This window comes from Onychomys torridus, chromosome X (assembly GCF_903995425.1).
Source record: "Onychomys torridus chromosome X, mOncTor1.1, whole genome shotgun sequence".
NCBI classification, from domain to species: Eukaryota; Metazoa; Chordata; class Mammalia; order Rodentia; family Cricetidae; genus Onychomys; species Onychomys torridus.
The window spans coordinates 65992904-66013121 of NC_050466.1; the positions used below are offsets into that span (position 1 = coordinate 65992904).

A 20218-nucleotide genomic window follows, 5' to 3' on the forward strand; every position below is an offset into this window, starting at 1 on the left:
GAAATCTAAATCTAAGCAGTCAAATGGAAAGTTACTGCCGTTGGTGGTTGGGCAGCTTCTCAGGGCTGACACTTACACTGTACCCTACCACCCTTCATGAGGCTGGTTTAGGACAACAGCGGGCTGAATGACTTTCCAGTGGCTCTTAGAGCTTTTGCATATTTTCAGTTAAGCACCTTAGCTTTTCCTCCACTGTGACTATCACCACCATCACCATCTTGGACTTCCTTCTTCCAAGTAGTTTCTGTTGCTAATTGCCCAAAGTGCAGCGCTTCCTTTGACTTTATAAAACCCTGCTGCTGATAGCCAGCAAGCTTAAAGGCTAATGAGCAACATGCCCATTTTGAAAGTGACTTTTGGGTAGAACTATGCCTAACATTATACAGCATTTTGCTAAACAGGTTCTTTGTTTGAATCTCAGACGGTCTTTTAATAAAAAACCCAAAGCAAGACATCAGGGTGAAAGCTGAAAGATCAGAGAAGCAGAACAGCCAGCCACTAGTTCTTACCTCTACGAAATCCTCAGCCTAAAGAGAGTAAGTTCCTGTTTCCTCACCCCTTATATACCTTTCTCTGCCCTGCCATATTACTTCCTGGGATTAAAGGCATTTGTGCTTCCCAAGCAAAGGCATCAGATCCCAAGTGCTGGGATTAAAGGTGTATGCCACCACTGCCTGGCTCTGTTTCTCTCCTAGACTGGATCAATCTCTTGTAGCCTAGTGTGGCATTGAACTCACAGAGATCCAGATGGAGCTCTGCCTCCATACTGATAGGATTAAAGGTCTAATCTAGTGGCTGGCTCTGTCCTCTGATCCTCAGGCAAGTTTATTGGAGTCCACAATATCACCACACAGGTTTCTTGCTTTTCTTTCTTTTTTTACTTTTAAGCTATAATGTCATCCTATTACCTACATTCTCACTACTCTCCAGCAACACACTCTTGGGAAAACCTCTGGAGTTCAACAAGCTGTTTTCATCACGTATTTGGAAGAAGATACACCTTGGGGACCTTGGGACATCTGAGCCAGAGAGTGAGAGGCTGACTTAGGGGATTTGCATCAGGTGGTTTGGGGAGCATTCCAGGGAGTCAGGGTTGAATGTTGCCAGGGCTTTGACTATGGCTGAGTATCTTAGCAAATATCTTGAGAAGTGGGGCAAACAAGAGCCCCATGGGGTTGGTAGAGAAGTAGCAGGTATCCCTACTAGCAAGATTGGGGGATGTCTGGTCATACTTGTGCTTTGCACCAAGTCCATGTTTTGCCCATGTAGAGACATGATTATGAAGTAGTTTTGCTTGTTCCTTGTCCTGGCTGGCTGCAGACTGGTTTGCTGGATTTTAGTGTCTGGGGAATTGGTTCTCATAGCACACATCTGTCTACGAGCATATAACCAGTTCCAGGAAATTGAGTCCTCTTTTCCTTTTTCGTTTCTCCATTTTGATCAAGAGCAGAGAGGGAAGCCTGATGGACATGAATAATTCATACTATCCACATTTTTGTCAATGAAAAAATTTGTTTACCAGGAAGTTGTTTCAAAGTGGAGGCTATGATTTATGGGTTAGTTTCTCATTGCTGTGACACAATACTTAACACCAACAACTCAACAGAGTAAAAGGTTTCTTTTGGCTTATGCTCTCAATCATGGTTAGCTGACTCCATTGTTTTGGGGCCATCAGGCAGATGAACATCATGGCAGAAGGGCTTTAGGAGCAAAATTGCTTACTTCACTGTAGGCAGGGAGCAGAGAACAACAGCAAGAGGCCAGAAACAAGATACCTTCAAAAAGCACACCCACAGTGACCTACTTCCTTCAGCTAGCTAGGCCTCCTAAAATTTCTACTACCTTTAGTGACTCAGAGTGTCACCATCTGAGGACCAGGCCTTCAATTTATGGGGGGAGGATTTCATATTTGTGTTAGTTACTTTTTATTGCTGTGCTAAGATACCATGACCAAGGTAACTGATAGTGGAAACAGTTTATTGGGAGCTTACTGTTTCAGAGCATGAATCTATGACCATCATGGCAGGAAGAATGGCAGCAGGCAGGCAGGCATGGAACTGGAGAAGAACTGGAGAATTGGCTTAGAGCTCAGATCTTGATTCACAAGTATGAGACAGAGATCATTTGCAACCTCAAAGCCCACCCACAGTGACTTGTCTCCACCAAGAAGGCCACAGCTCCTAATCCTTCCCAAACTGGTCCACCAAATGGGGACCAAGTATTCAAACATAGGAGCCTTTGGAGGCCACCCTCATTCAAACCACCACAAAGGCCAAAGCATAACTTCAGAGAATTCTTGCATTTTTGTGTGTATAATTAGTAAATTTTATTTTATTTTATTTATTTATTTTTGGTTTTTTGAAACAGGGTTTCTCTGTGTAGCTTTGTGCCTTTCCTGGAACTCACTTGGTAGCCCAGGCTGGCCTCAAACTCACAGAGATCCGCCTGGTTCTGCCTCCTGAGTGCTGGGATTAAAGGCGTGTGCCACCACTACCCACCTGACTCCCATGTCTTATTTTTAATAGTCTTGCCAGGATTGTGTAGATTTTGTAAGACTCTTGCAGTAAACTGCTACCACCAACCCAACAATGTTGATCCTATATCATGACCCATTTGTTGCTGATATTTTATTATCTTCCTGAGGCTTATTTTTTTGTGATTGCTTTGTTTTTTGAGACAGGGTTTCTCTGTGCAGCTTTGGAGCCTTTCTTGGAACTCACTCTGTAGCCCAGGCTGGCCTTGGACTCACAAAGATCTCCCTCCCTTTGCCTCCTGAGTGCTGGGATTAAGGGGTGCACTACCACTGCCTGGCTTGAGGCTTATTTGTTAAACAACACTTTTCTTCATGGCTCTCTTTTGCCATCAGTTAATGACAAAGCACCTTACAGTTCTTCATCTCTGCTTATTTCACACTTTGCAAGGTGAAGTACAATTTCTGGGGGAGAATATGCTTCAATTGGGAGCCCATGGTCACGTGCACTGCCCTACACAATCTGCGGAGCAGGACCAGCTACATACTTTTCGGTCAACCTCAATATCTTCTGTTCAAAAGTTCTTAAGAAATTCAAGAGGATGACAGCAGATAGTGAGGCTAAGTGCAGGCCTACCCCATTGCTGAGCAGGGAATGAATCCTATGCATGAAGCTCTACTGCCCTTGCAACACACAGGAGGACAACTATGACATGACTCCAGAAGAAAGGGAGAAAGAGGAGCTGCAGGCTGATATAGTGGGACCGAAGGAGAATAAGTCACAAAGAGAAGCAGAATAAAAGAGCAGAGTAAGTCACAAAACTGAGGACCTGGTCTGCAGAGAAGGAAGCAACAAACAGGTGGCTATTGATAGGAACAAAATAGGAGCACACTAAAAAGGGATATAGTTTAATAAGTGTTGAATAACTGTTATGAAGTCAGTGCTAGGTTCTTGCAGGATAATGAAGGACTCATTAAAACAAACAAGCAAACATTAAAAAAAAAAAAAAAAAACGAAACAAAGCACCACTAGAAACTGCCTAAGGGAAAGCTAAGCTTAATATCTACGGGTTTTTTTGTTTGTTTTGTTTTGTTTTTGGGGTGTGTGTGTGTGTGTGTGTGTGTGTGTGTGCGTGCAAGCGCGCGCGGGCCCACGCTGCTGAGGAGACACAGAATTCACTAATCTCAAGTGTAACAACCATTACAGCAATTCCGGAGATTCAGGAGAGGAACTCCACACAATGATGGAGTCATTTGCCCAGAGCTTTTGCTTCTTCAATAAAGGATGGCTTTAGTCCACGGACACTTCAGTTTTCTTTTGTCCCATTTTGTTGAATACTACTAACGGTCGAAAATGAGGCCAAGGCTGTAGGCTCATTGACGAGAACAGAAGCACCACGGAGGGGAGGGGAAGTCCTGTGCCGGAGGCTCTCAAATCTGCAACTTCTCCGCTCTGCCTTAGTCCTTGATTCTTTTGTTTTCCAATTTTGCATGAAAATGTATGTCACTTGAATGTCTGTGAGCATTCTATTCTGTTCTCAAATACTACCCCTTACCAACAGAAATGTTATTAATAATCCCAACGGGTTTCGCGTGCATTTTAAGAAAAAGGCAGGCTGTACTTTTAGACTACAGAGGTAGATCCTAGTATTTTATTAATTTTTTTTTTCACATGGTCAGGAAGTAACTGGGGCCTTGGTTGGGGAGGAGGGGTAGGCATATAGGGAAGTGTATAGGGAGGCCCCCCGGAAGTCGCGCTGAGCCGTTTAAACCTGAGATGACCTCCTAACGGATGGTGAACGGCGCGAGAGCCTGGCCAGAGCCTTAGTGCAGGGCGCGGCCATTGGTGACGCACGCCAGGGAGCCAGCGCCCCCGTTTCCACCATTCGAGAGGCCTCACACCCAGCGCTTCAAGTTCGGGGCTGGAGGCGTCCCTGCTTCCTCCTCTAAGGAGGCGGGTCGGCCCCGCCCCTGCGCCCCGGGTCGCTCCCCGCGGCCCCGCCCACCCCCTACTCCTGGCCTCCCCCGGCGTAGAGCGCTCCCCGCCGGCCCGCAGCTTGACACGCCGCGCGGTCCCTCAGTCTCCCGAGGTCGCCTCCCCAGGCATGGCACAGGGCCTCGCCACACTATGGCAGCAGCGAGGCACAGCACGCTCGACTTCACGCTCGGCGCCAAAGGTGAGGGCGCCGCTCGCCACCTGCACGGGCGGGGGCGGGGGCGGTGGCGGCCGCCCGCGCGACCGTTTCCCTCGGCTCCTGCGGGGCTGAGGCCAGGGCCAGGCTCCGGGGGGCGCGCGCGGCGGGTTGAACAATGCGGGCAGGCGGGCGGCCGCGCGGCGCCTGCGTCTCCCCGGCTGCGGCGCTGAGCACGCTGCGGGCCCTCGTGCATCGGCGGAGGCCGCGCCGCGCCCCGACCGTCCCCGCCGGTGCTCGGTCCTCGCCGAGCTCGCTCGTGGCCGCACTGCGGGGCCTGGGGGAGCCGCGTCGTTGAGTGCCAGTCGCGGCGCCCTTCCGGGCCTGGATGGACCGTGGGTCCACGCGGGCTCGCTGCCCTCCACGCCCCGCTAAGGGGGAAAATCCCTTTCAGGCTGTGGGGCGCGGCGGTCCCCAGTGGGGGCGGGTGCCGGAGCGCTGTAGCCCGTTCGAGGCACGACCCGCGAGGCAGGCCTGGGCGAGGGGTGTGCGAGGTGCTGGACTGCTGGCCACGCCACCTTTTCCTGTGCTGGCAGGCTGCCGAATTTCCCTCTTGGGGGTGCGAAGTGGGGGGTTTCCCCTTAAGGGCAGCTAAGGCTGGAGAAGGACGGGGCCACTTAGCACTTGCAAGAGTCTTAGTCCACTGTGTAGGAGGCAGATCCTTAGAAAAGGGACCTAGCGGACAGAGAAAGGAAACGATTATTATTATTATTGGGGGTGGGGAAGGATGAGATTTGGGCGCGGGAATTATAGCCACCACCATCACCTCTAATCCAGGAGGCTCAGAAAACCGAGCTTGGTCTTACCAGAAAAGGTTGGGAGAATCTATTGCGTACTGGAGTTTGGAGGATAAGGATGCATTGCAGGCTTCTTTTCTTTGAGAGAATCAAGCATGGGCGCAGGGGGCGGGAATGATCAGGCCTTTAAAGGACTGCTGCAGACTTGCACTTCCCAGATCATCCCACATGTAGTGTTTTGCCCAAACCTTGCATTTCCTCTGGTTTCTCGATTAATGGAACACCTTTTCTGTTAGGGTTTTAAACATCGACTTTATTGCTTTCTGAACTTCTGAGCGCTTACTTGGTATTTTTTCCTCCAATCCTAAAATATCGCAGAGAGCACAAGATCAGTAATTTAAAGACAAAAGATAAAAATCTGGGGATTTGGAGCAAAATCTGCGTTTCAGTCTGTCTTTTCTAATTGGTTTTGTTCGGTAGGTGGCAATTTGGGTTTATCCCTTAAACATTTTTGAGCCTCATCATCTCTGTCCCTGAGGGGAAGAAGAGGAATGGGACAACGCACATCTCATAGTGCTTTTATTGTGTACCTGTGAAGTACAGGGTTGTTAGGTAAGTCATTGTGCTTGGGTGGTCAGAAGTGAGCTGAAAAAAAGAAGTAGCATCTTTCACTTCTCACTTTTCTTAGGCGTGGATGGAGGGAAGAAAGGCAGCTGGGAGAGAATCCATAGATAAGATGGTGCTTGGGTGGTAGAGCTGGAGGAGATTGTAAGATCACAAGGGCTTTAGTGAGTGTTACCTTGGCAGCTTTCAAGGCTGACTGGTTAATGGGAGTTTTTCTAGCACCTTGGGTTTAGTGGTGAGGAATGCCAAAGAAACTGGTGAGCAGACCAAAGGCCTCTCAGTTGGGAAGGGGTGAATTTGGGAGATGTGCTCCTCATGTAATCACCATGGGAACACTTCTATTAATCCTTCATGGGCTTTCTAGTAGGCTTGAGGGATAGTGAGCTCAGCATGGGGTCAGAAAAAATTCTAGCACTTCCACAGGAGATTAAATCTTCTTCCGCTTAGTTTAAACATTGAGAATAATGGGTGAGTGCACATGTAAAGCTCAGTGAAAGGTGCTTAAGAGGGAAATCTCAAGCATTAGCCCTTAATGTTTTAACTCACACTTTGTTCCTTATTAGAGCTAAGGAAACTGAAGCCAGGCATTATTGGCAGAGTTTTAATCTCAGCACCCAGGTGGGTCTTAAGATATCTAAATCTGTTCCAGCTTGATTAGATCCTTTCTCAAAACAACAACAAATAAACAAGAAAGATGATGAATTGGGCACATGGTGGTTCATACCTGTAATGAGAGAGAATTCCCTTGAGTTCAAGGCCAAATTGGGGTATAGAGTGAGATCCTGTCTCAGAAACCTAATGATAACCAAAGAAAGCTTTGATAAAATGTCAAAGAACCTTTTAGAAAGAAGCCAACTATATTCAGGTATATGCTTATATGTATATATGATCTGGAGGTTTTTTTTAGGGGGTGGAGGTTTGAGACAGGGTTTCTCTGTGTAGTTTGCACCTTTCCTGGAACTCACTTTGTAGTCCAGGCTGGCCTCAAACTCACAGAGATCTGCCTGGCTCTGCCTCCCAAGTGCTGGGATTAAAGGCGTGAGCCACCACCGTCTAGCAATCTGGAGTTCTTCAAGTGTTCTGTCACTAAGTGAAGCCCAAGGGATGTCCTTGCTCTCCACATTCACATTTGGAAAATGGTGTGATTTGATTATAGCATAAGGATTTAAAAATACCTTTCCTTTTCAATAAAGGGGTGCTTGGTGAGAGATCCATGTGTGAGGTCTCTAAAAACATTTAATTGTTGATAATGAGTCAAAGGCATTACTCTTGGCATGTAAGTATTGGATGTGACTCAAGGGTGAGTCAAATGGGTGAGTCAAATGGTTGTGGAGCATGGGTGCATGTTCCCCCCTCCCATTTGTCAGTAATCCTTCCTAATGGAGCAGCTCCATGATGTGATTTTAGTGGAATTAAACTTGAACTACTTAGCAGTGTTACTGTTTCAGTTCCATTCTAACGTAGTTACCAATGCAAGCTAACTGCAACCCAGCCACTTAGGTCTGGTGATAGTGTTTAGTGTACTGGCTGATGAGGTAAAACAAATGCTCATTTTTTTATTTATTTAAGATTTATTTTATGTGCATTGGTGTCTTGCCTGCATGTATGTCTGTGTGAGGGTGTCACGTCTCCTGGAACTGGACTTACAGACAGTTGTGAGCTGACATGTGGGTGCTGGGAATTGAACCTGGGTCCTCTGGAAGAAGAGCCAGTGTTCTTAATTGCTGGGCCATCACTCCAGTCCAACAAAAGCTCATCTTTGGTCATCCTGTAAGTAAAGTGTTGGACTCTGAGGACTGTTGATTCCAGGAAACATTGTGGGATTCTTTTATTCTTTTTTTCAGCATCTTGGGATTGGTGGAGGACACACTCTTTTGTTCTGGTCCCAGCCCCTAATCAGGATGCTGGGTATGTAGAGCTCAGTGAGGCATTATATCCTCTCCTTGCTTGTTGGAGCAGTGTCTGGTTAGCCACTCAGCTCTGAAAACTTCTAAAGGGATCTATGTCACAGCCATAGGTCTGGTACATTGTCGATGGTGTGTAAATGCTAGTCGTGTGATAAATGCTTATATGTGAGCCAGGCATACCTTCCCTTTATAGAATTATGAGGCTGGGTTGTGATTTTGAAACTACACCTGATGCCATTCATTTTGTCTTTGGGACTGTTGATTGTGCTTTCTGTATGGAAGCAGAATGACTTGTGTTACTTGGACTTACACATTACTTTTATAACAGGATTATCACTTCTTAGTGTGGTGCTAGGGATGGAACCTAGGGTCTTATGCAAGCTAGACTCAGGGCATTAAGCATGTGAAGCAACCCTGTGCCACTGAGTCACATCCCCTCCTTATGACAAATGTTTAAGATGCATGAATTAACAGTTACTTATATTGAAATTTTCGGGTTGGGGATTTAGCTCAGTGGTGGAGCGCTTGCCTAGCAAGTGCAAGGCCCTGGGTTCGATCCTCAGCTAAAAAAAAAAATTTCATAACACTCCTCCCCAAAGTAACCTGTGCTTCTCTCCACCCACCTTCTCTTTTTTTTTTGGTGTTTGGAGAGAGGATTTCCCTATGTAGCCCTGGTTGTCTTGGAACTTGCTGTGTAGACCAGGCTGGCCTCAGATCTACAGAGATCTCCCTGCTTCTGCCTCCTGAGTGCTGGGATTAAAGATGTGACTACCAACTTGGCCTAACATGAGCAACAGGACTGGTAAAAATGTAGAATTTCAGATTACTGCAGAACAAAAGCTCTTTTTTTAGCTGGAATATATGACATAAAAATATGACTAAAAATATAATTTTGGGCACACGCCTTTAATCCCAGCACTTGGGAGGCAGAGGCAAGCAGATCTCTATGAGTTCTGAGGCTAGCCTGGTCTACAGAGGGAGCTAGCTCCAGGACAGCCAAAGCTACGCAGAGAAACACCCAGTCTCAGAAATCCAAAAACGATTTCACTGGTGATAATGGGTAGGAGTGAGTAGCTGATATAAATGGGAGAAAATGCTCATTTTCAACTAGTGAAAAAATGTGGCTATATATTTTGCCCCATTCAAATCTAGAAGCCCCTTGGGTTGGATTTACTGGTCCCTTGGGATTCCCTGGCTGCCAAGAATAGAATGTAGGCTGGAGTGAGAGCACTGCGATTGCTCACACCTTTGTTTTACTTGGAGTAAGTTTTAGCAGGACCAGGTTCTGCTTTCAAGTATGCCTTTGAAGCATGCTTATTATTTGCTTGTGAATCTTTAGCAGGCCTAGTCCACATTTTAAATATTAATAAATTAGGCCCATTGAGGTCCAGATTTTGGGGTGGGGGGGGCTTGTGTGCAGGCTGGCCTTAACTCAAGATCCTCTTGCATACGGAACGATGGGATGACTGGGATGCCTCACCTATCCTCGAGATTTTCAACCTTTATGTGATATAGCCTATTGGATTGCAAGGTATTTGCTGCTTTCCTAATTGCAAAACCCCTTAATTTAAGGTAGTGACTCTCAGTTGGGGTGTTTTATCATGCCCCACACTGTAAGGGAAATTTGGGAGTTCTGGAGAAATAGGGCTGGAGACTTAGATCAGTTTACCTAGTGAGGGGGCCATCCCACCCCACTTTTCCCCAGGGTTCTCTTGAGCAGGAGCAGCAGGAAATATTAGATAGGAATATAGCGATGGGCGGTGGTGGTGCACGCCTTTAATCCCAGCACTCGGGAGGCAGAGGCAGGTGGATCTCTGTGAGTTCGAGGCCAGCCTGGGCTACAGAATGAGTTCCAGGAAAGGTGCAAAGCCACACAGAGAAACCCTGTCTCAACCCTTCCCTCCCCCCAAAAAAGATAGGAATATATCTTGAGAGGGACAGATTGAAAACATGGGATAGCCTTGGGAGGGCCTTGATCCTTATCCAGCAGCCCCGACTATAGCTGCCAAAGGGCTTTCAAAGGAATGCCCAGGGGTGGAGCAAAAGACCTCCTCCCCATCACTGCCTAGTGCAGACCATCTCAGACACCTAGTGACCATGCATGTGGTCAAACCATTCCCTAAGCCCTGCTGTGTAAAGCAAGCTCAGCTCTAACTAGGAAGCTTTTGCGGGCTCCCACAACCTAGTGTACATGCAGCCTTGTGTTTGATACTCCCACAAGCCTGTAATCCCAGCATTTAGGTGGAGCATGAAGATCAGAAGTTAAAGGCTATCTTATAATACATAGTGAGTTTAAGGACAGCCTGGGATATATGAGACCCTGTCTCAAACAAACAAACAAACAAAAAACAAAAACAAAAAAAACCCAACCCAACAACAACAAAAACCCAGAAAACCCAGACTGTACATAATGATACTCACAACTAGTCTGTCTGTCTGTCTGTCTCTCTTTTTTTGGAGCTGAGGATCGAACCCAGGGCCTTGCACTTGCTAGGCAAGAGCTCTACCACTGAGCTGAATCCCTAACCCATTTTTTTTTTCCGAGACAGGGTTTCTCTATAACTTTGGAGGCTGTCCTGGAACTTGCTTTGTAGCCTAGGCTGGCCTCGAACTCAGAGATCCACCTGCCTCTGCCTCCCTAGTGCTGGCATTACAAGCGTGTGCCACTACCGCCCAGTTTAAACAATTCAATTTTGTTTTTTTGTTTTTTGAGACAGGGTTTCTCTGTAGCTTTTGGAGCCTGTCCTGGACTAGCTCTGTAGACCAGGCTGGCCTCAAACTCACAGAGATCCACCTGCCTCTGCCTCCCTAGTGCTGGGATTACAGGCGTGCGCCAACACCACCCAGCTCACAACTAGTCTCATAAACATGTTAAAGATGCCTACAAAGCCCTGCTACATCCCCAAATGTCAATAGTGCTGGCACAGGTAATTCTGGTTTAAGTTCTGGCTAGACATTTCAATTAATAGTAGGATAAACTTATCAGTAAATTCCTTTGGTCATTTTTTTTTTAAACTGAGGATTGAACCCAGGGCCTTGTGCTTGCCAGGCAAGCGCTCTACCACTGAGCTAAATCCTCAACCCCTTTGGTCCTTCTTAGAACATCTATTTTGCTTGTAAATTGTTGTGGAAGGCACCACTTTCCCCCAAGTGCTGGTTGTTAGGGCTTGGGGATTTGCTTCCCACCCAGCCTGTGGCTCGAAGTCTCCTTTAGTGAACTACTTTCTGGTGGAAGCATACTTTCTTTGTGTGACTTCGGTAGCTAAATGAATTGTAAAGCTTTAACCGTTCTGATTCTGATTCACCAGCTTTCTGATTGTCCCTACATTCTTTACACTGTCTCCTTCACAAAGAATTCTCTTGTGCCCTTTGGCATTAGCCTTGGAGCCCTGGGGGACTGATACTGGGAGTGAGGAATGAAAACTTTGATCCCACCCTATGTTGAACTTGTATGATTTTCTTAAATTTGCATCACAAACATCTTCCTTGGGGTTCATTCTGATGCTGATAGAAATATGAAGTTCACTGTACTAGTTGTTGTTGTTGTTTTTTAAACTCAAGTCTGCTTAAGGGTTGGTTCTTGCTGCTTTTTCAGAGGACCAGAGTCAGCTCACAATTGCCTGTAACGAACTCCCAACTCTAGGGGATCTGACACCCACTTCTGGCCCCTACCAGTATCTCCAAAGACACAGGAGAATAATAATGATTTAAAAAAAAAAACCAAAAAAACAAAGAAAAGACATGAAACAAAAGACAGTCTCCCCCAATGGTATCAGAATACTTTGATACACTTAATCACAAGAACCCCTTCAGCCCTGTCCTGAGTCTTACTAAATGCACACGCTGAATGCACTCAATTCACTGCTCATCTCTTTTCAGGCTTCTATTTCTTGGCCACAACCTCACCATTTGTCTCCATTGGCAGAAGCACTGGACCATTTGGTCTCTTTTCTCATTTGTGAAACATTCCTGGGTCCCTAGTACCTTGTGGAGAAACAAACTCAGCCCAGAAGATCTGTTCCTATCCAGTTCTTACTCTTAGCATAACCCCTGCCCCCAGCCCCCCAGCCTTTCACTTTGCTTGGGGGCAGGGTTGGAGGGGACTCAGAATTGAACAGCTTTGGAGGAAGACATTGATTCTACTTTGCTAGGTTTTCTACCATAAGTGAATTGTGTTTGAAATGTTTTATGAACTGCTTGGAAGAGAGCCATTGTTAGTCTGCCTTTCTTTGGCTTGCCTGTTTGGTTTGCTTTTGTGATTTTTTTTTTTCTTTCTTTTTAAAATCAACTTCGCTTTCCCCTGGATTTGTAGAAAATTCTCCAGGCAAAATAATCTCCCATTGTTGAGAATTTGTTTTGTGGGCCTGGCATTAAAAATTTGATAAAAATATATTGTATAAAAAATTAAAAGAATAAAAATGAATATACCATAATGCTTCTATATAGAGTAGTTCCTACATGATCTCCATTTCTTTAAGCTGCTGGAGGTAGCATATGGTAAAATTAATTTATACTTTATATCAAGTAGCCTTTCCTAGCTCTAACTGGATGCTTCTCTTGTTTTAAATGCTTTGGGAGGAACACTGACTGTTGAAAACATATAACCAAGGCCTGAGAACCTCCTCTCCTCCCAATAGAAGAGGAGCACTTTATTCAAGTCAGCTGAAGCTCTGTGTGAGCCATTAAAGAGAGGAGTTTCCAGTTGAATAACTAACTGGTGGGCAATTTGTTTTGTTTGTTTTGAGGAAAGAAAGCCAGTTTGGTTTTTGTGTTGGAGGAATTACCAGTTTGGAATCTTCTCATCTTCCCTACATACAATTAAATTGGCTGTATTTGAATTGGCAACTTCTTCCTTAAAGGGTTGAGGCTACAGTACTGAGGTCTTTAATAGCTTTGATCCTTGGTGCTCTAGGGTTTTTGTAGTATGAAGTCTTATTAATAAAAACAAACCTGAGGCCAGTTATTGGGGTGAATGCTGGAAAGTCAGAGAAACAGAACAAGCCACAGTTTCCTCACCTCGCCAGTTTTTCAGCTGGTCTTGTTTCCTCAGACTGCAAGCTTCTGAGTCCTCATCTCAGCTGAGCTGTGTTGCTCCAAAGCCTAAAAGCTTAACCAGACAAATGCTTAACTAACTTAGTTCCTGGTCCTCAGGCCTTATATACCTTTCTGCTATCACTCTCTGGGATTAAAGGCTGGATTTTTGGGATTAAAGGCTGTGTCACCATGCCTAGCTGTGTCTAAAGTGGCCTTGAACTCAGAGATCTGGCTAGCTCTGCCTCCCAAGTCCTGGGATTAAAGGCGTGCACCACCACTGCCCAACTTCTGCTATGGCTTGCTCTGACCCATTTTCTAGCCACCATTTCTGGCTCTGTTCTAGTGGCTGTCTGTACTCTGACCCCAGATAAATTTATTAGGTGCACAATATTGTGGGGAACACAATACTCAGGTTTTGGATTGATTTGTTATCTTAAAGATTAGCATTGCCAATCTTTAATTTAATTGCAACTCCATAACCTATCTACATTAACCTTTGTAGCTAAGAATTCATTTATTAAACTACTGGACATTGCAAGGGTGTAGTGACCCTGTGATCTGTAGACAGTGGGCATGCTGAGGTAGAAGGATTACAAGCTCATGTCAAGACTGGGCTGCATAACAAGATATCATTTAAAATAAAACAAAAAAAAACAAAAAAAAATATTGTCTGTGGCTGTGTTTTTAAAAATTTCTCCAGTATGGCTATTAGTGAATTTACTTTTCGAGTCAGTAATTTATTCTGGATGTTTAATCCACCATTTCACTACAATTGTAACCCAGAACTGCTGGTGAGTCCTGCATTTCATGGTAGTTTAATTACAAGTTTGGCTCTTCTGAAAAGTGAAGAAACCTCCTCAATTGAATCTGCAAACCAAGTATGTAAACCATGCACAAATGCTCTTTTAAACTCTTAACAACTAGGCACTTTTCCAGACCTCAGGAAAAACAGTTCTACTGCCCTACGGTGTGATGGGCCTGGATTTCATTAAATTGATAGTGTCATCTGTGTTCTTGGAGAAACCATTGAGGAAGTGGCAATGCTAGTAATCAAATGCATTGATGTGTTCAGGCCCCAAACTCAAAGGAGCTAGTAGGAACCAATAGCTTTTCTAGCTTTCCTGAGCTGGCTTAACTGGATGGTTTAACAAATGCATTTTAATTCTTTCCTCTCCATAAAGGCATTAATGATACCAAAATCACACACATTGTGTTGTTGGGTTTGATAATAACATGCTTAGGAGAGTGTCAAGTGATACATAAAATACTTAACACTTACCACAATATTTAGGACTGAATACTTTGAAACTGTGCCAGCCACTAAAGATGCTCAGACAGAGAGGTATAAGAGGCACAAATTTAGCTTACTCAGAGATTTGGAAAGTTAGTTCTTCTGGCAAAAGAGAGGTGAAAATAATAAGTTGGCTTGTGATTTGAACCCATGTTTCTGTTTAAAGCCTTTGTTTAAACCAACCATGCTGTTGGTTAAAGTATCCAGTGTTTGTACACATCACAGTGTTCAAATAAGGCTAAGTGATATGCCTGCCCAAGGGCCTTCCAGACTTTTCTGTTGGCCTTAGAACATGGAGTTGATATAGAAGGTTTCTGAAATGTAGTTCAATGAAACAAAAACTTTTTTAAAAAAGATTATTTTCAGGACCAATGCCTTGGATCAGTCTTTGGGAAAGTCCATTTTATGAAGTGGCATGTTTTATAATGGTGTTTAACGTTGAAGCTCAAAGTATCATACTGAGGCCTAAGTGCCTCTGTTCTGGTTATGAAGTGTTGGCAATGAGGTACCCTGAGCCATCCTGTACTAATAGCAAATGTTTCTAGTTTGTCTGGTCTGGAGCAGGTGGCTTTGGTGCCATCAGCTTAACACCTTTTGGTATGAGGTATAAAAATATGGTAAGACTTTTAAAAAACAAAATGGGCTGGCAAGCTGGCTTAGTTCGTATAATCCCTGGAACCCAAGACAGGAGAGAATCAACTCCCTTAAATTGTTCTTTGACCTCTACAAGTGAGCATACACACAAAACAAATGTTAAAACAAACTCAACATGTTTTGTGATTTGTTTTTCTTTCAATAAAGAATCTGGTTTGAAGAGGCTGCAGAAAAAGAAACTGCTGAAGTAAGTCGTTTATAGATTTATCCTTTCTTCCCTTCTCTCTTTTCATTCTTTTTGTTTGTTTGTTTCTCTGTAGTTTTTGAGCCTGTCCTGGAACTCACTTTGTATACCAGGCTGCTCTTGAACTCACAGAGATTCACCTAGCTCTGCCTCCGAGTGCTGGGATTAAAGGCATGTGCCACCACTACCTGGATCGATTGATCTATCTATCATATCTCTCTCTCTCTCTCTCTCTCTCTCTCTTTCTTTTTTTAAAGACAGCTCCTTACTAAATGGTCTTGGCTGACCTGGAACTCACTACATAGATTAGGTTGGCCTAGAACTCCTAGAGCAGCGGTTCTCAACCTTCCTAATGTTGTGACCCTTTCATACAGTTCCTCATGTTGTGATGACCTGCAACCATAAAGTTTTTGTTACTACTTCATAACTGCAATTTTGCTACTGTTAGGAATTGTAATGTAAATATTTGATATACAGGATATCTGACATGTGACCTCCAAAGGGGTCACAACCCACAGGTTGAGAACCACTGGTTTAGGTACTGAATAACTAAGCCACCTGACACCTCTAGGAAGGACTCAGTCAAGCATCACAAGTGATCCTGTGATACATCAGCTTCAGCAGCATGCATTCAGAAGAGGAAAAGAGTAAACTCAGGTTACTGCTATGAAAAGAACCAAAGCAGAAGAGGACATTCAAAGAAAACATCTGACCCAAGTCAGATAGCCCCCCCTTCCCTTTATGATGGCAACATTGGTGTCTTCTTTATGAGGTGTAAAAGGTCCCCAGCCACCACTTTCCTCATGCCTTCGTCACAGAGCTTTGGGCCACATCTCAGGCTGACTCCGGGATAGGAGAGTAGTAGTAATTTCCTTTAGCTCCATCCAGAAAGTGAACACTTAAAAAGTGTGGGATTGGCCAGGCCTGGTGGTGCACACCTGTAATTCTTAGGAGGCTGAGGCAGGAGGATTACCTTGTCTTAAAGTAAATAGCCCACCCCTCCAAAAAAATAGCTGGAGACATAACTCGGGGACATAAGACTTGTACAGCATGCACAAGAAGAAGAAAATGGGATTACCACATTTAGAAAACCTTTCTAAGACCTTTACCAACATTGTGACTATCCAGCTTTCTAACCACTGACATCATTATTCCTATTCCTATTATTACTACTGTTACTCTTAGGAGGAGGAGGAGGAATGTTGACAGCATCTCACTATGCAGCCTTGGCTGGCCTGGAACTCTATGTAGGCCAAGCCACCCTTGAAACTCAAAAGAGATCAGCCTGCTTCTGCCTCCCACATGCCTAGATTAAAGATGTGCACTGACACTCTGGTTTCTCAACCCACGAACTCTTAAGTGGACAGAATTCCTTACAAATCAGGACCCTAATATTCCTATCTGTGTTTCTGTGAACAATTTAAAGCTTTTTGTCTGAATATATGTGCCAGACTGAATCAACAATGAAATAGCATTCAAAGAGATTATAAACAGTTAAAACATTCTGTACTTTGTGATGGCAAAAGTCAGTTTTTTGGGAACTGTCCCTCAAAAAGCCTCCCCCACAGCACTATCAGCAGAATTCACATTTGGGTGAGGCCCTTCACAATGGGCCTTCTAGTGGCTTGCTCAGTGCCTAGAAGGCAAGAGTAATAAATATAAATGCCATGGGAGAATAGAGAGATAGAAGACAAAGGGACACACATCCAAACAATCTAAGCATGAACAGAGTCATGTGCTGTGACAAATTCCAGATGGGAAAAGGGCCATGTTAGGAGCCTGGGAACCTGTACTCCAAATATTTCCAGATGACTCAGAAGCGGGCAGTCAACCTCACTGGCTTTCTGTGATCTAAACGCAGAGGAATAGGAAAACTTTCCATAAAGGTCCACATAGTACAGTGTTCAGGTGGTGTAGACCAGTCAGGCCTCAAGTCCCAGATTCTCAAAGTGCCTTTACTTGTGATTTACAACCCTTGAAAAATGCTTAGCTGGAGGGTCAGATTAGACCAGGGCAGCTAATCAGGATTTGGCCCAATGACATTAATTTGCTGACCCCTGGGTGTAAGGTCTTTTCTAGCTCTAAAGTCTTAATCAACAAGGACATTTAGCTCTAATTTGACAAACTGAAGTTTAGAAATGGCTTCTTAGAACTTAAGCCTCAAATAACACAAGCACTATTTCCTGTAGTTAAGTCACCAACTTATTAATTAAATGCTAGAGAAAACTGTCAATCACCTAAGATGCCTGCTCTTTGTGGAGTATTTAGAAATAACACTGGTAACTAGTGAAAACCGTCCCATGATAGAGAATATTTAGGGGGAATAGTCTCCATTCTAAAGGTTTTTTTTTTTTTGACAGGGTTTCTGTGTATAGCTCTGGAGCCTGTCCTGGAACTCACTCTGTAGACCAGGTTGGCCTTGAACTCACAGAGATCCGCCTGGCTTTGCCTCCCGAGTGCTGGGATTGAAGGCATACACCACCACCGCCCCGCCCATTTTAAAGTTTTAAATCACCAAATTTTGTTCCCACTCTTAAGAAAAAAATAGACTAAGAGGAAATCAAGAAAAAACTGTCTCATTAAAAAAATTAAATAAGGGGTTGAGGATTTAGGTCAGTGGTAGAGTGCTTGCTTAGCAAGCAGAAGGCCCTAGGTTCGGTCCTCAGCTCCAGGGGTCGAAAAATCAAGGAAATGACAAACCTTGAGCAAGGCTGGCAAAGAAAAAAAAAGAGAAGTCAGAATGCCAGTACTAGGAAAAAAACAAAACAACAACAGAAACAGCAAAAGGGCTACCATTACAGACCCCACAGGTACTAGAAGGATAGGGGAATACTACAAACAGTGTGAAACAGATACACAGTCGACAACTTCAGATGAAATGGGTCAATTCCAACAGCACAAACTGCCGCAATTTACTCAGTATGAAATGGGAAATACCTTAACAGCCTTACAGCTAAAGAAAACTTAATTTGTAGTGTGAAAACTCCAAAGAAAGGGCAGATGAGATGCCTCAGCAGGTAAAGACACTTGCCACCAAGTCTGACTGACAACCTAAGTTCCATACCTGGGATCCACATGACCTCTGCATATGCTTCAGTTTCTCACTCTATCTTACATAAACACATAGATAAATAAGTGTAATTTAAAATGATTTTTAAGCCGGGTGGTGGTGGCGGCAGCGGTGGCGGCGGTGGCGCACGCCTTTAATCCCAGCACTCAGGAGGCAGAGGCAGGTGGATCTCTGTGAGTTCAAGACCAGCCTGGGCTACAGAGTGAGTTCCAGGACAGGCTCCAAAGCTACACAGAGAAGCCCTGTCTCGAAAAAACAAACAAACAAACAAAAAACAAAATAAAATGATTTTTAAAAGAACTCTAAAGAAATCCCGAAGCTACAGGGTTTCACTAAAGAGTTCTAACCAACATTCAAACAAAAATTAATATCGTTTTTGTCATATTTTCTTCTAGAAGACAGCAGAGGAGAGAAGGCCTCACAATTTTATGAAGCCAGTGATATTCTAATACCAAAACCAGACAAGTACAGTGCAAAAAGAGAAAGCTACAATTCAAAATCCCTCATGAACATAGACACAAAGCTTGTAATAAACTGGCAGGCAATCCTTTGCAAACAAGATTCAACAATTTAGAAAAACAATTACATAAATGACCAAGTGATAACTTACTATCAGAAGAAAAAAGAAATCTGATCCATTATGTTGATTGGCCAAAGAAAAACTTTAGGAGATCATACTGAATTAAGACAAAGAGTAATCTGATAAAATTTAATACCTCGTCAAGATAAAGGAAACCAGAACCAAGGCTAACTTCCTCAACTCCTTAAAGGGCATCTACAGAGTGTACTTTATACAACAGCAAATAGTGAACAGCTTCCCTCTAAGGGTAACAAGGCATATCTGTTCTCACCATTGCCAGTAAACCCAGCCAAGAACTAGAGCCAGACCAGCAAGGCACACAGAGCTTAACAGCTTTCATAAGGTAAAACAGGTAGGGAGTGGTAGATCCAGGATTCAAACACAAGCAGGTGAACTCCAAAACCTGTTTAATTTATCTATTTTATGGTGTGTGTGTGTAGGGGGGCAGTTCTGTGTCTTGACGTGTGTAACATGTGTACCAAGGACAGAGAACTCCTGGGAGTCTATTCTCTTCCACCATGTGGATTCTGAGGATGCAACTCAAGTTGTCAACTATGGCAGCAAGCATCTTTAACCCCTTAAGTGAGTGGTTCCCAACCAGTGGGTTGTAATGGTTGAATGACCCTTTCATAGGGGTTGCATATTGGTTATTTACATTTCATAACAGCAAAATTACAGTTATGAGATAGCAATGAATTTTTTTTTCGAGACCGGGTTTCTCTGTAGTTTTGGTGCCTGTCCTGGAACTCACTCTGTAGCCCAGGCTGGCCTTGAACTCAAAAGGTATCTGCCAGGCTCTTCTTTCTGAGTGCTGGGATTAAAGGCGTGCACTACCACCATCTAGCAGATAGCAATGAAAATTTTATGGTTGGGGGTCACCATAACCTGAGGAACTATATTAAAGGGTCACAGCATTAGGAAAGTTGAGAACCACTGGTCTAGTAACATACCAATTAACAGTATTTATCTTTTCCCAAAATAAAATGCAGGCTTTAGTCAGATGCAGAGATCCACAGCCAAGCACCAGGCTGAGCTCCAGGAGTCCAGTCAAAGAGAGGGAAGAGGGATTCTACGAGCAAGGGGAATCAAGATCATGATGGGAAGACAACCAAACCAAACTAGTGGGCACTCATGAACTTAGACCAACAGCTGTGGAGCCTGCATGGGACTGGACTAGGCCCTCTGCATAAGTGAGACAGTTGTGTAGCTTGATCTGCTTAAGGGGTCCCCTGGCAGAAGGATCAGGATCTGATTCATGAGCTGGCTTTTTGGAGCCCATTACCTGTGGTGGGACACCTTGCACAGCCTTGACGCAGGAGGAGGGGCTTGAGCCTAGTAGGGACTTGTGTTGGAGGAACTTTCTCTGTCTTGCCTTGATTATCTCTGAGTAAACAGGAATAGGAAGGCTTAGCTCACTTCTTTGCGATTATTCTGACATCTCTATTAAGTTATGGTTCACATTGTAGCAGACACCA

At 44.3% G+C, this 20218-nt stretch overlaps 1 protein-coding gene across 2 annotated transcripts in view; it reads left to right on the top strand.

The window, feature by feature from the left end:
• Nucleotides 1-4317: 4317 nt before the first annotated feature.
• The window catches only part of Sms (spermine synthase), a 50360-nt gene continuing 34459 nt past the window's right edge, over nucleotides 4318-20218 (top strand). The window contains exon 1 of one of the 2 annotated variants that reach the window (XM_036175073.1): nucleotides 4318-4647. In XM_036175073.1, the coding sequence (XP_036030966.1) occupies nucleotides 4599-4647 (49 nt within the window). In that variant the 5' untranslated portion in view covers nucleotides 4318-4598. Of the gene's footprint in view, nucleotides 4648-5879; nucleotides 6012-20218 lie in introns of those variants that run through there. The other variant, XM_036175074.1, reaches the window with a different exon arrangement.